At 34.1% G+C, this 14,950-nt stretch overlaps 2 protein-coding genes across 2 annotated transcripts; one reads left to right on the plus strand and one right to left on the minus strand.

The window, feature by feature from the left end:
- LOC104783774 (probable LRR receptor-like serine/threonine-protein kinase At3g47570) lies at positions 1,627-4,309 on the plus strand. Its single transcript, XM_019244612.1, has 2 exons — positions 1,627-3,594; positions 3,687-4,309. Exons 1-2 carry the CDS (start codon positions 1,716-1,718, stop codon positions 4,046-4,048), a joined length of 2,241 nt encoding a protein of 746 aa, XP_019100157.1. The 5' UTR covers positions 1,627-1,715; the 3' UTR covers positions 4,049-4,309.
- Positions 4,353-7,637, minus strand: LOC104780333 (BTB/POZ domain-containing protein At3g44820-like). The gene is made up of 3 exons (XM_010504829.2): positions 7,473-7,637; positions 7,096-7,165; positions 4,353-6,701 (listed from the first exon to the last, which is right to left on the minus strand). Exons 1-3 carry the CDS (start codon positions 7,520-7,522, stop codon positions 4,869-4,871), a joined length of 1,953 nt encoding a protein of 650 aa, XP_010503131.1. The 5' UTR covers positions 7,523-7,637; the 3' UTR covers positions 4,353-4,868.

A 14,950-nucleotide genomic window follows, 5' to 3' on the forward strand; every position in this document is an offset into this window, starting at 1 on the left:
TATCTTTGAAATTAGACCTCAAACATTTCTCAATTCAATTTTGTATTTTAGTTATAAATATTCTTATATTCTAACTTTCTTAATTCATAAACTTTCTTGTTTCTTTTTTTTCTATTACTTGTGAATATTATTTAATTAATTCATTTTTTTGGCTTTAATATTTCTATATATACTAAATAATTGTGCTGCAGTTATCAAAGAAAACTATGCCATGTCATTTTTTAGTAAGTAATAAATTTGGGTTTATAAATAATAATTTTACATCATGTCAAACTAATTATAATAAATAAATTAGAATTTAAAAAATACAAAATAAATAAAAATACAACACTCATCAAGCAATCAATATCTCATAACATTTATGCGTTAATTGGGTTATTTTTATTTCTCAAAAAAGGAAAATCTTATATATTTTGTTTTCATTGCCCAAAAATCTGTACTTTTTTATTTGGATTAATAAAACGAATCAAACTCTAGATTTAGGTTGCATGGAAACTCCTTACTTTTCCTGTTTTATGAGAACGTTTGGCTACAATATATTATAATACCCAAAAGTTTGTTCTTCAGTCGGTTTGAGGAAAAAAATATTGAAAATAATTAACGATCGAAAGAGACGTCAAAAGATACATTAATTACTCTTTAGAATTTTACAATTTTTACAAACTGTTTAGTCGGCAGTGATATAACACGAAACTTGTCGTCAATTGGCTCTATTCTTAAAGATTAGTCTAATGGTTTTGCTTTTGAGAAAGTGGACAACTTGACTTGACTTGAGTTTTGAGAAAACAATTATTTGCATATTTTTGTATGTTTTTACTCTATAAGTTTCATTAATACTACATTACTACTACCACCACCATTTCCACCATTTGCATGTTTTTGTTCCTCCTTTGTACTTACTTCCCTGCAAATTATGAGATTGTTTGTTTTACTTGTTTTTTTTAGTGCTCTCATGCTACGTGATGAAGCATATCGTTTTAGGGATGAAACCGATATGATGGCGTTGCTGGAGTTCAAGTATCAAGTTTCTGAAGAAAAAAGAGTTGTCTTGTCCTCTTGGAATAACTCAAATTCTCTCAGCAAATGGAATGGGATTATCTGTGGCCGCAAACACAAGAGAGTAACTGCTTTGGACCTTGGAGGATTGCAATTGGGCGGCGTGATATCACTATCTAGTGGTAATCTTTCGTTTCTCATATCACTTAATCTCTCGGATAACTCTTTCAGTGGTATCATCCCTCAAGAAGTTGGAAACTTGTTTAGACTTAAACACTTGGATATGAGCTTTCATTTTTTGGGAGGAGGGGATTCAAGTCAGTCTGTCTAACTGCTCTAGACTGCAAGGGCTTGATTTATTTTCAAATCATCTTGGAGAAGGTGTTCCTTCAGAACTAGGGTCATTGACAAAGCTTGTATTTTTATATCTTGGTCGAAACAAGCTGGAAGGGAAGCTCCCTGCATCTCTTGGAAACTTGACATCCCTGAGAAGTCTTACGATTGCACGTAACAACATGAAAGGAGAAATTTCAGAAGATATAGCTAGATTGACTCACATGGTGGAACTTAATTTAGGAGTGAACAATTTCGTAGGTGTTTTTCCTCCCGCAATCTATAATTTTTCCTCACTTAAGTATTTATACATCTCTGGTAACCATTTCTCGGGTTCCTTGAGGACTGATTTTGGTAAGCTGCTACCAAACCTACAAGAGTTAAATATGGGAGGTAATAGTCTCACAGGAGTCATTCCAACAACACTTTCCAATATCTCGACCCTTCAAAAGTTAGGGATCGATGATAACAATCTGATTGGCAGTAATCCTCCAAGCTTTGGGAAATTACGGAATTTGCAACTGCTATTAATTCAAAGTAATTCGTTAGGAAGTTACTCTGTTGGAGATCTTGAATTTATGGTTGCTCTAACTAACTGCACAAAACTAGAGACCTTAGAGATTGGTCACAATAGGCTCGGGGGAGAATTACCTACCGCCACTGCGAATCTCTCCACGAACCTCTACCATCTAGACCTTGGAATAAATTTCATCTATGGAAGCATTCCTTATGACATTGGGAATCTCATAAGTTTACGAAGCCTTGGCTTGCAAGAAAATATGTTGACTGGTGCATTTCCAACTTCTCTTAGTAAGCTTTTCAACTTGGAGGGATTAAATCTCATGTCAAATAAATTTTCAGGAGAATTACCATCTTTCCTAGGCAACCTCACTCGGTTAGACATTCTATATTTGGACAACAATAATTTTGAAGGAACTATTCCTCTGAGTCTCAGTCACTGTACTTCTCTGCGGGAGTTATACATTAATTCTAATAAGTTGGTTGGGACTATACCACGGGAAATTATGCAAATCCAGTCCCTTGTTAATCTAGACATGTCAGGTAATTTCTTGACCGGCTTTCTACCACTAGATGTTGGACAACTTGAATATCTTGTTCAACTATCAGTTGGACATAATAAATTGTCTGGACAAATCCCACATGCCTTGGGAAATTGTCTCTCGATGGAAATACTTTTGATGCAAGGAAACTATTTTGATGGGACCATTCCAGATATAAGAAGGTTAAAAGCTGTTAACAGAGTTGATTTCTCGAACAATAATCTCTCTGGGAGTATACCTGCATATCTTGCAAATTTTTCCTCTTTAGAGTATCTCAACTTATCGGTCAACAACTTGGAGGGAAGTGTGCCAACAGAAGGAATATTTCAGAATGCTACAACAGTTTCAGTATTTGGAAACAAAAATCTTTGTGGAGGCATCAAGGAATTAAAACTTAATCCATGCTTTACGGGAGGTCCACTTATGGGATCAAAGCATTCCTCTCACTTAAAGAAGGTTGCGATTGAAGTAAGCATAGGCATGGGTTTGCTTTTGCTGTTTTTCATAGCTTTACTTTCTCTACGTTGGTTTAGAAAAACAAAGAAGAACCAGCAGAGTAATAATCCATCTACTTCCACACTGGATGTCTTTCATGAGCATATAACTTATGGAGAGATCCGAAATGCGACTGATGGATTCTCTTCGAGCAATATGGTTGGGTCAGGAAGTTTTGGTACTGTATATAAAGCCTTGCTCCCTGCAGAGAACAAGATTGTTGCAGTGAAAGTTCTAAACATGCAGAGACGTGGAGCAATGAGAAGCTTTATGTCAGAATGTGAATCCCTCAAGGACATAAAGCATCGTAATCTTGTGAAACTATTGACGGCTTGTTCAAGTATTGATTTCCAAGGAAACGAATTTAGAGCTCTCATTTATGAGTTCATGCCTAATGGAAGCTTGGATAATTGGCTGCACACAGAAGAAGTCGAAGAGATTCATAGGCCTTCAAGAACATTGACATTTCTTGAAAGGCTCAACATTGCCATAGACGTGGCTTCTGTTTTGGACTATCTTCATTTCCATTGTCATGAACCTATAGCTCATTGCGATCTTAAGCCAAGCAATGTCCTTCTAGACGATGATCTTACAGCTCATGTTAGCGACTTTGGTCTATCCCAGCTTCTCCTAAAATTCGACCAAGAGTCCTTCCTCAGCCAACTCAGCTCGACCGACGTCAGAGGAACCGTCGGCTATGTTGCACCGGGTAAAACTGTCACACATGTGATATCTTGTACGTAGAAAACGCATATATTATGTTTTCATATACAATCTTGTTTTTTATGGATTATGGTGCAGAGTATGGAATGGGAGGACAACCATCAACACATGGTGATGTTTATAGCTTTGGGGTTCTCCTTTTGGAAATGTTCACTGGAAAACGACCAACCAGTGAATTCTTTGAAGGAAACTTTACTCTCTACAGTTATACCAAGTTGGCGTTGGCGGAAAGAGTACTGGACATTGCAGACAAATCAATTCTTCACAGCGGTCTAAGAGTCGGTTTTCCTATTGTTGCGTGCTTGACATTGGTTTTGGAGGTGGGACTAAGGTGCTGTGAAGAATCTCCAGCGAACCGGTTGGCAACTAATGAAGCCGCAAAGGAGTTAATATCCATCAGAGAGAGGTTCTTTAAAGCCAGAAGAACAGCTAGACGTTGAACTGTTACTCGTTTTCCTTCACAAACTTTCAAACCTAGCTACCTAAAGGCTTATTCTGAAGCCTCAAAAAAAATAATCGTTTTCATAATGTGTGGTTTTCCTCTTTATATATGTACCGTAGTGCTTGTCTGCTTGCGGAGTGTTTTCAATGAAAGATTGTGTTATTTGCATACAAAAGATGAATGATATGTTGTAAGATATGTTGTAAGAATAGTAACTAATAAAGAGAAGAAGAAGAAGAAAAATCAAATTGTCCTTCTACGGAGAAAAGAAATTTATAAATAATGAAGCAGCATCTCGAAGATTCAAAAGCAACAATATTGTGGGTGTTTAATAGATAGTAACAAGCTGTAAGTTATACAAATAGATAGTTACAAGCTGTAACTTACAACACATCTACATATATTCAAATACAAATCATATCAAAACAGACAAGAATTATACCCCTTTTGATCTATACCTCCTAACTCTAGTTATTTACTTTGATCGATGTGTATCGGTATCCAAAAAACCACCAAGATCAGTCACGCCTTTTTCACAAATCTATCAAACTTTGATGGTAATAAAGAGTCTCTTCAATGCTTTTGCCTTGTGAGAAAAACCGCGACAAAGACTCTAAACCGAAGAGGGATAAAGATTCTTCTTCAAATGGCCAGCTTCTGTTCTTGGGCCTTTTTTCCCGGAAAAGAGAGAAACTTTCAGCTGGTTACTCCGGGAAAAGAGAGACTTCCTCGAGGGAATGCCTCAAGAAAGGAAAAAGGAACTTTCTCTATGTTGGCCTCTAAGAGAGGAGTGGATGATAAATGTTTTTGGAGGGAGATTACCCGAAAAATGAGAAGCTTTTACGGTGTTTGGAATGGCGGGAGGAACGAGGGAGTGCGTGGTCAGCAGTAGCAGATCTAGGAGTGCTGGACACCGAGCTATGAACTGTATCATTCTTAGCATCAGAAGCTCGTGGAAGAAGAAACTTACAGCCAAGCTTGACCAGACGAGGCGAGCTCATTGAGCTAGAGGACTTGCTCACTCTCTTCTTCATCTCCTGCTTGATACTCTGAAACTCATCTTCCAGTTCTCCAACCCGTGACCTCATTTTCTGCATATCAACTTTTAAAACCTGGTTTTGCCGCACAATGGTCACCCAACCATCTCGCTGAACTATCTCCTGTCCTGTTCTTCCACCAGGGATCGTCACTGCAGGAGCTGTTTCTGTGTTTGTGACATTTAGACCGCCTGCAAGAGCGGTTCTGAGATGCATTTGTTCGAAGAAGAGAACTTGAAGAACAACTCTGAGCGGTAACCTATCGTTATGGGAAGCATGAGCGCAAGCGTCTATAGAGAGTCTTTGGTAGTCCATGATGCTACAGAGTTGTTCCTTGTCTCTATCTGAAAGCCATGGATGCTCCTTAAAATAGATATCAAATGCTCTGTATAGACCATCATACAAGGGTCTTGAAGATTCTGGAAGTGCTGCTGCAAGAGACCGCATCTTATCCGGTTTCAGATTCACGTCAGAAGCAACCTCTGCCATGTAGTTATCAACCAGCTTCGCCACTTTTCTTAAAGGCACTGAAGAAGGAGATGTCACTGGATCCAAAGATGGAGGAGAGAACTCAGGTAACTGTGAGGATGACAATGACGATACAAAATGGCATATCATTCGTTCAACACAATCTACATTGTAGAGCGTCTCTGAATCAGAATAGTTAAGAATCAGAAGATTCTCAAGCGTTGCAAGCTCCAACTGCATCCCTATTCTTTTCTCCAACTTCTTTACACAATTTCCATCAACTCCTAAGATGAACGCAACACGAAGAAGACCTAACAAGAACTTGCAGAACGATCTTCCTCTCTTTTCAGGTAGTAGGCTTAGAATGGTTTCAAGCAAAGCAATCTGATCAACAGGAGACATAGAGGATGGTGAAGAAGCCGTTGCCAAACTAAAACTCACAACTCTTCTTCTACTTTTACTGCTGTCACCACTTGTTCCGCTCTGCCACCGTCCCAAACCCGCTAAGTACTTTCTCGCATAATACATCATAGCACCAGCTAAACTTTCTGCACGTATACCTTTTGTTTCCATAGTCTTGATGAGTCTTTTAAACAAATCTACACTAAGATAAGAAACATCTTCGTACCACCAATCCGAACCCGCGCTTCTCATTCGCGCTCCCGTGTTTATTCCATTCCATAAAATGCTTCCACCTGGACTCTGCAATGTGCCATACATCATCATAGGCCATCCAAACAAACTAGGGTCAGTACAAACCATTGTGGACACAGCGTTCATAATTTTTGGTATTGTCTGAAGCTTTTCTGCACTCTTCAACACTGGACTGCAGCTTTGTAAGGCCAAGATACAGTCTTTCCAACTGCGAAGCACGTGTTTGTGCAGAAATGTTTCGACTTGTGAAATCAAGTTATCTTCCCCGTACTCATTTGTCATTTCGAGGTAGTCAGCTGCACAATGTGTGGAGACTATGTTTTTCGAGGTGATATCTACTCGAGTCCCGTAACAGAATCTTGCAACTAGCAGGAAATTGTCTGCGCCACCAGGGAACTCTTCAAGCACTGTAGTCCAGAGTGATTCCTTACCAGTAATATTAGAATCTTCATACATCCGTGCTAGCTTTCCACATTTCGAAACCAATGGAAACTGCAAATACAAAGATACATAACTCTTGTAGTTCTTGCAAAACAGTTGCTACTAGTACTCATATATAGAAAGATTCATATAACATTGATACATATATTTCATAATTTCAATAAACAGAACCATACATGTCGTTACATGTTTACACAACCATAACTAGTAGCTGAATCTATGTAATTGTTACCACAAGTAGACTAATGCGAACAAGTAAGCACCAACTAGTCTTTTTTCAAGGCTACACTGCAGCAGAACATTTATGTTCCTAACATCATTATACTAAGTACCACCTAGCTAAATCCTGCTTAACGGGCGAACACATACTTACAGTAGAAGACAAAGGCAATACCAAACTCATGAAGAAAGCAAAGCATCAAAGAATAATCAAAACTAGATTTACCTTATGAAGATGGAACTTCACATCATCAACAACAACAGTGATATCACTTGACAGTCCTGTCTTGCAAAACCTGCATATTTAAAACCCAGCTCTCTCTAAGATTTACTATCTATTCAATCCAATGTTTGAGATATGGCTTCGATCCAAAATTGTTCATTCACAAGCCAAATTGTGTTAAGTTAGTCCTCTCTCTGAGCATCTTTAAAATGACATGGCAAGTGAAGAATTGTAAGAAAGGTACAAACTTTAAAGTCTCTGAGCTACCGACATCATAAATTTGAACAATTGAATGAAGTTTGAACAGAACCCATGAACTTAAATTGCATAAACAAAGCACACATACATGCAAATAGATAGATAGAGAGGTATGTCCGTACCAGTCGTTCCCTTCTCTGTCAAACTCAGAGACTTTTGCAACAGGTGGCATCTCACAGGAGAGAAGTAACCCAAATTCCAACCCAGAAAGATGATCAAAAATTGAAAGTTTCACATCTCATAAGGAAATATAAAAAAAAAAAAAAAAAAATCCTACCAAACCCAGACAATAATTTAAAAATTGAATAAGAATTAAAAAAAAAAAAAAGGGAGAAAACCACTAAACCACCATTAAAGCTTTCAAACTAAAACCAAAATTAAGACGAAGAAGAAAAAGAAACAATTTTTATTCATCATTTTAAAACCAAAAGTCACATAAGAAGAGAAGACGTCAAGAAAGGGGTCAGTTTCGTGGGCAATGGTGTGGTGTGGTGTGTGTTGTAGACCTTTACAGCTAAAATCAACCAAAGACAGAAGAAAACACAATTTTAAAAAATATAAATACTTTCTCCTTTTTTTTCACTAAAATTGAAAACAAACAATTTTTTTAGTTTTGGTAGGTAATAAGAAATAAAAAAAAGAATGAGATTTCTTTTAAGAGTGAATTCAGGGAAAAAGTTTTATAGATCCCAGGAAGAAAAGGGTTTATTTCCTCTTTACGTTATGTAAATGATATTTTGAGATGAAGTTGGAAAATCTATACTAATAAAAAGTAGAAGTAATAAGCTCCTAAGGCATTTACCTAAGCTTTAAAACTACTAATTGTGATTAGATATCTCACTAATTAACATTTTTAAAATTTTACAGAATTTTTTATATTAAGAATTATTTTACATGTCATTCATTAACATTTTTTTAAATTTCCAAAATTTTTAGAAAAAGGAAAAATTTTAAATTTATGGAAATAAAAGAACTATGTACAATATCCCACATCAGCTAGAAAATTTTAGACAATGATTCAGAACAAGTATAAATAAGATTAATATGCTTCCAATAACAAATGAGCAGGAAAGCTTGATTTATCAAGCGTCCAAGTTTAAAAGTTTTATTCGGTTTGATCTGGTTTTTTATTTGATCAAATTAAAACTTTAAAAAATTTCAGAAAAATATATTATAATATTTAAAAATTTTAAAAGTTTAAATATTATAAATATTGAAACTTTTAAAAGTTCTTAGCTTTTAAAAAGTTTTTAAATATTATAATTTTTAAATTTGAAAAGTTTAAAATATTATAAATATTGAAACTTTTTAAAAGGTTCAAATTTTATATTTCGAAACAATTTAAAAGTTTAAAATATTATAAATATTCATGTAATACATAAATTATCTTATTTATCTACGTTTGTGCTTTTCATTTCTTATGAGCTGTAAAATATATTTTTGTGTATGAATTTTATAGATGAGTTGATATTCTTTCATTAATTTTTTATTTTTATGAGAAATAAATGATTTTGTTCTTGGAGTTTGATGGATTAAGAAGTTGTGTGGTAGTCTAAAAAAAAATGTTTTTTTTGTGGAAAAAAGTGAAGATGTTGACGAGGATGAAGAAGAAAAAGAGTATAGCGAAGAACCAGATGGTAAGATAATGATGACGATCACCACAAAATTTGACAATAGAAATGACAAGAAAAAATATGAAGAATAAGAAAACATTGAATCAAAAACAGGAAAACATAGGTGGTAGCGATCAATTAAATATGAAAACGAGTTAAATTGATGATGATAAAATTGTTTTGTTTTTCTGGTGGACAAAGAAATTGTTTAGGATATGTGAAGTCATCAGTTTAATTCACTTCGCCTCGATGTCGAGTTAAAGTCATGATTTTTTTTATCAGATTTGATTTTATAACACAACTGATTTTTATATTTCAAAAAATTATGTATCTGAAATTTAACATTTTCCTTAATACTAATTTAAATTTTTTATAAGATAATATTTTACTACCGTCATCAATCATATATAGTTTTCATCAAAATATATAAAATATACTCACGCGTAGCGTGGATTCAAAACCTAGTACTACTAAAAAGTAATAAATCTGGTTGACAAAAAAGCAAAAAAAAAGTAATAAATCTGAAGGAAGAAGGGAGGGAATTAGGAGACAAAGAGACAAAAGTAAATGTGTCTATTGTGTCAAAGTGTTTCAAACCATTTTTTAAAGGGTGAATTGCACTTAGACCTACTTTATATCAAATTTCTTTTATTTACACCTACTTTTAATACTTACTATACTTTCTCATCTTTTCTTGCTTATGTGTTTTTTTTATGACCAAACTGTCCTGCAATTAATATTAGGTAACTTAGGTTTGTTGGAGGAAAAGAATAGATTTTGGTCGATGGTCTCCTTCTTTCTTTCCCTTTTTTTTTTTTTCTTTCTTTTTTTTTTGTCATTTCTGTAGTTATTATCAATAAATTATATAAATTTTTTTTGTACAGTGCTCCTTTCTTTTATTTATTTGGGGTCTTTTTCCAAAGTATTTTTTAATGAATCCAATATTAATGACATTTTGTTTTTATTGCTTTTCTTGTTCAAAGCAAAATTTCAATTATAATTGTTATTGTGATAAACTCATGTGCTGGAATGCATGAGGTCGCGTAGACGGTGTATTTTGCCGAGAAGATTGGGGGATTTTCTCTTGTTTTTATTGTTCTCAAATTTTTGGTTTTCTCTAACTAGAGACATTCTTCAAACTCGATACAGCACTAGTTGGAGCCTAATTGCTTCTCTTTTATCGTTGAACATATAGAAGAAAAAAAAAGTGTTTTCGTAAAGTGATTCATTTATTAGATTTTTACTGATCTTATTAACTATTCTTTTTCTTTTTTGAACAAACGATCTTATTAACTATTTATTCTTCGTAGAGATTAACTAATTAGCTGGTCTTTTCGGATGATCAGCCACACTGGGACTGAGACATGGCGGCTGATTCACCCTTGAATGTGTCACTTGCGATCCTGCAGTCATTTGGCCGGCTATTGAAAGAAATTATTCCTGGTAGAGATTTTGCTAATGGTTTTACACCTATAAGCTATAATCCCTAAATCTTTTGTGTTAATGTAAATCTCTCTCTTTCAAATTAAAAATATCGACCCCCTTAGTCCCTTTATTGGATTCATTGTACAAACGGATTGTATATGAAATATAATATCACATTCACACAAAAAAACATATTATAATTTGGCTACGTATCTCAGTCTTAATAATATTTTTATACTAGATGAGGACCCACCCGATGTGCGGATTTAAAATTATAGAAATTAAATTAAATTTAACAAAAAATATATTAAAATTTGTTGTATGTTATTTGTAAATTTTATTTTTGTTATAATAGACTGATTTATATTCATTTACAAATCTTTTATGTATGTTATTATTAAAAGTATTTTTTTTTACACCTAAATATACTATATGTTACAAATATATTCTTTATCACCACCTAGAAAATGTCTATATAAACACATTAAGTCAACTATTTCACTTTCACTTCTGCATAGTTTTTTAATTACTAAAATTATTGGTTCAAAAAACATTTTGAATAAAAAATATATTATATAATATATTAATCAATGATGTATCATCACAATAATGTATGACCACCATGGAGAAAACCTCGGCTCCGTTCTCATCTCTTATGGATAGAACCTTGCGTCCAACTTCCTCCACCATGGAGAAAACCTTGGCTCTGCCTTCCTCCCTTGGGGAGATAACCTTGCGTCCAACCTCCTGCACCTTCCTCACTTGAGGAGATAACTTTGTGTCCAACCTTCTTCACCATAAAGAGAACCTCGGCTCTGCCCTCCTCCTATGTGGGGAGAACATGTTCACGTCCTTTTGCTATCTCAAAATGACTTGCTCCGACAACCAAAGAAAGTAAAAACCTTTTTCTAACGTCACAAAATCTTTTGATAGTAACTAATGTTAAATTTTCCAATGTATTTGTGATAGTAACTATGTCAAAGTGAAAGTAAAATAGTTGGCTTAATGTGTTTATATATTACATAATATACTAATCAATGATGTATAATCATAATAACGTATGACCGCCATGGAAAAAACTTCGGCTCCGCCCTCATCCCTTATGGAGAGAACCTTGCGTCCAACCTCCTCCACCATGGAGAGAACCTTGGCTCCGCCTTCCTCACTTTGGGTGATAACCTTGGTCCAAATTCCTCCACCTTCCTCCTTTGGGTAGATAACCTTGTATCCAACTTTCTCCACCATGGAGAGAACCTCGGCTCTGCCCTCCTCCTGTGTGGAGAAAAATGTTCACGTCTTTTTGCTATCTCAAAATGGCTTGCTCCAACAACCAATGAAAGTAAAAACCTTTTTTTAACGTCACAAAATCTTTTGATAGTAACTAATGTTAAATTTCCCAATATATTTGTGGAAGTGTCTTTGATACACCATGACGAAGCCTCTGTCTCTGTAACGCCTCAACCGCCACATTGCTTAGTGAGCCCATGTCCACTCTCAGTATATGGGCCCACCTTCCTAAGTGCTCCCTATATCTATTCCCGGCTCGTGGACCCACCCATATTCGATGGCCGGTTTATTACGTATGAGAGGCTTTGAAAAGTTGTTTACCGACCTTACAAATCAACAAATTATATTTTCCTGTGTTTTGTCATCACTCGCACAGTTCTAACAATAACTTACAGTAAAATCACTCATCATGAAGTTCTCTGAGGACCCTTGACCAAAAAAATAAGTGCATTTTGGTGACATATATGGCTAAATCAATTATTTTAAACCTTTCTGCAAAGCAGGGTGTCAGAGTGTTTGAGCTCCTATGGATCTATCTACAACGATTTATCTTTTTCCAATCTATGTTTGTTGTACGCTTGTGTATGTTTGTTGTACGCTTGTGTTTGATTAGTCTATTTTATCCATATATTAGGTTGATGAGCTTCTATTTGTTATCTTCCTTTGTGATTGAATGAATAATGGTAACAATTATGTTTAAAATTTATTTTACTAGAATTTGTACTCACGCACACTCGCGAGATTTTAATTTTTTTTTTCATCAATATAAATTGTTGAGCTTAAATATAATCATTTCAAACTTTTGAGTATAAATCAACACTAAACTTACTTTACTAAGTGATACACAACATATGTTGAAGATAATGTTTATTTGTTATATCTATTTGCGTGAGATTTTAGTTAAAAAATTTATCAATAAAAATCATTGAATATAAATATAATTATTTGAATATTAAAAGATAAATATATATAAACGCCGTACTTATTTTACTAATCTATATAAAACATATATTGTCTAGTGTCGCAATCATGTGTTTTTGGCAAATTAACAATATAACATGTGATAACAAAAATGACTTAAGAATCTCACTGTAAGAGGAAACAATATTGTTGACAATCTTCTGACCTTTTATCATTAGAAAAGTTCATTCAATATTCATATCTCATGAAAAAATATTTTTAAAAGTTATAACGTCGAATGTCTATTATTGACCTAATTATAGAGACCATTTAAACATATCGATATCCTACATTAAATACAAATATACAAAGTTTTATGAACAGTTTTAGTGTTATGTCGTTACAATGAGACTGTACAAGTGCATCATCTGCTAAAATAGAATTTCCACCAAGTCAAAAATGTATAAATGGTGAAACATTTAAACCCGACAATGAATATCCATTTACTAAAGCAAGTTACATATTTTCTAAAACCTCATATGTTAATTTTTTGATGCAGACTCAGCTTTGTCTTCTTAAAAAAACATATTGTACTCTAAATATGTTGTTTTGCTAATATTTTGGGTAATAAAATTATAGCTCAAGTTGAAAATATACCTTATGAGATATACTAAAAAATTCACTTGTCACTTTTTGTAACGGCTTAAATGTCATTTTTTCTATATTTTCTGACCATTTATTTTGGTTTTTTAGATGGATTATTTTTCAAAATTCTTTTTTCATAGTTTTCCCAAAAAAAAGTGTGACCCTTACCATATCTTCGTTTTTGATTAAAACTTATAAGTTGAGTAAGTAATTAATTTTTTAATATATGAGGGAAATTTAATAATAAATCTTTGATATAATTGATAAAGTCTCGAGCTTGTTTTATATGTATTTTTGTTATCATGTTATAAAATTGTACCTCCAGTTGATAATATACCTTAAGATATATACACACAAATCACATATCACTTTTTGTAATGGCTACATATCATTTTTTCTATAATTTCAGAGCATTGGTTTTGTTTTTTTAGATGGATTATTTTTTCAAAATTCTTTTTCATATTTTTCCCCCAAGAAATATAACTCTTGCAATATCTTCCTTTTAGATTAAATTTTTTGAGTTAAGTTAAGTAATTAATTTTTTATTTTCTTTATAAGTGAAATTTCATAATAAATATTTGTAGCATATGAACTTAGAAACCAATTTTTCACTTCAATTTTATTTTTCTGTTTAGATTTTTATAAATACTATGACATAAATTGTTTTTTTACTCCACTATGCATTAAAAACTTACTTCCATTCTAAAATTCATTAACCCATTCGAAATTTTGGAATATGATATTTTTTGGTTATAATTTGAATAATAACAATATTACTAAAATAATTTTATAGTATTATTTATTAGCATTTATCACATTGTTATATGTATTTTTAAAACGCATACGAAGAATGAGAAATATATATGTTTGATTTGAGAAAGTTTGGTAATCTCAATTTGAAATATATATCTCAATTGGTTATGAATAGAAAGAAGGGAATGTGCGCTCTTCTCCAAAGTTTGGGGCATAGATAGCGGTGAAGTAGAAACGATGACCTTGGATTGTTATTTCAGCTGTAATCATGTGCCTTGATTGATGCAGGACTGAAACTGTAGCAGGGGACCTCCAAATGATGACTATTCGACCATCTTCATCCGAAGAATGATTTGAAGTGTAGTGCCAACCTGGGCAGGCTTGGTTCATCACTCGGTTCAGATTTGGTTCCTTTATATGGGTTTCTAGAATAGCTCCAAAAGTAGGCTTATTAATAGCTAGCCAGTTAACAAAATGCCGATGCTTATCCGTATCATTTAGACCTCGGATGTTCCAAAAAAATGGCCGTATATACATAGGTAGAGGTGAGGATTAGAGGTGATTCGGATCCTCTCCCTTATGTGGGAGATTCTCCATAGTAGAACAGTTAGGCAAGGTGGACACTGGTAAATATATTTGCATGTCAGATGGCGAGAGGGGGGAAACAGAAGGGCGAGAAGTCGAATGTGGTTGGGGGTGGTGGTTTGAGTTTGATAGGATTTTTTGGGGTGGAGGTAAAATAGAAGGGGGGGATAGAATTTTGGGGAAGCGAAGGTTGAGATGCTATAACGTCAAAAGGATTGGGTGTAACTGGGAAAACATTGGTAGAGGAGGAGGTGGAAAGGTCCATTGGGGTGGTATGAGGGTTCTTAGCTTGTGGATGAGGATGGGGTCGAATAGTCTGCCGGGTAGGTTTGTTTTTTGTGTTGCAGAAACCAGATCCGAAGAAGGCAAGGTCACTGAGTCGGGAGAGATAG

This window comes from Camelina sativa, chromosome 4, assembly GCF_000633955.1.
Source record: "Camelina sativa cultivar DH55 chromosome 4, Cs, whole genome shotgun sequence".
NCBI lineage: Eukaryota > Viridiplantae > Streptophyta > Magnoliopsida > Brassicales > Brassicaceae > Camelina > Camelina sativa.

Bases quoted from the DNA above. Each gene is read 5' to 3' on its own strand.
- LOC104783774 (XM_019244612.1), top strand. From the start codon at position 1,716: ATGGGAGGTAATAGTCTCACAGGAGTCATTCCAACAACACTTTCCAAT. The intron at 3,595-3,686 runs GTAAAACTGTCA...ATTATGGTGCAG, and splicing joins CGTCGGCTATGTTGCACCGG to AGTATGGAATGGGAGGACAA.
- LOC104780333 (XM_010504829.2), bottom strand. From the start codon at position 7,522: ATGCCACCTGTTGCAAAAGTCTCTGAGTTTGACAGAGAAGGGAACGAC. The intron at 7,166-7,472 runs GTACGGACATAC...TTAAATATGCAG, and splicing joins GACAGAGAAGGGAACGACTG to GTTTTGCAAGACAGGACTGT. The intron at 6,702-7,095 runs GTAAATCTAGTT...TTGTATTTGCAG, and splicing joins TGAAGTTCCATCTTCATAAG to TTTCCATTGGTTTCGAAATG.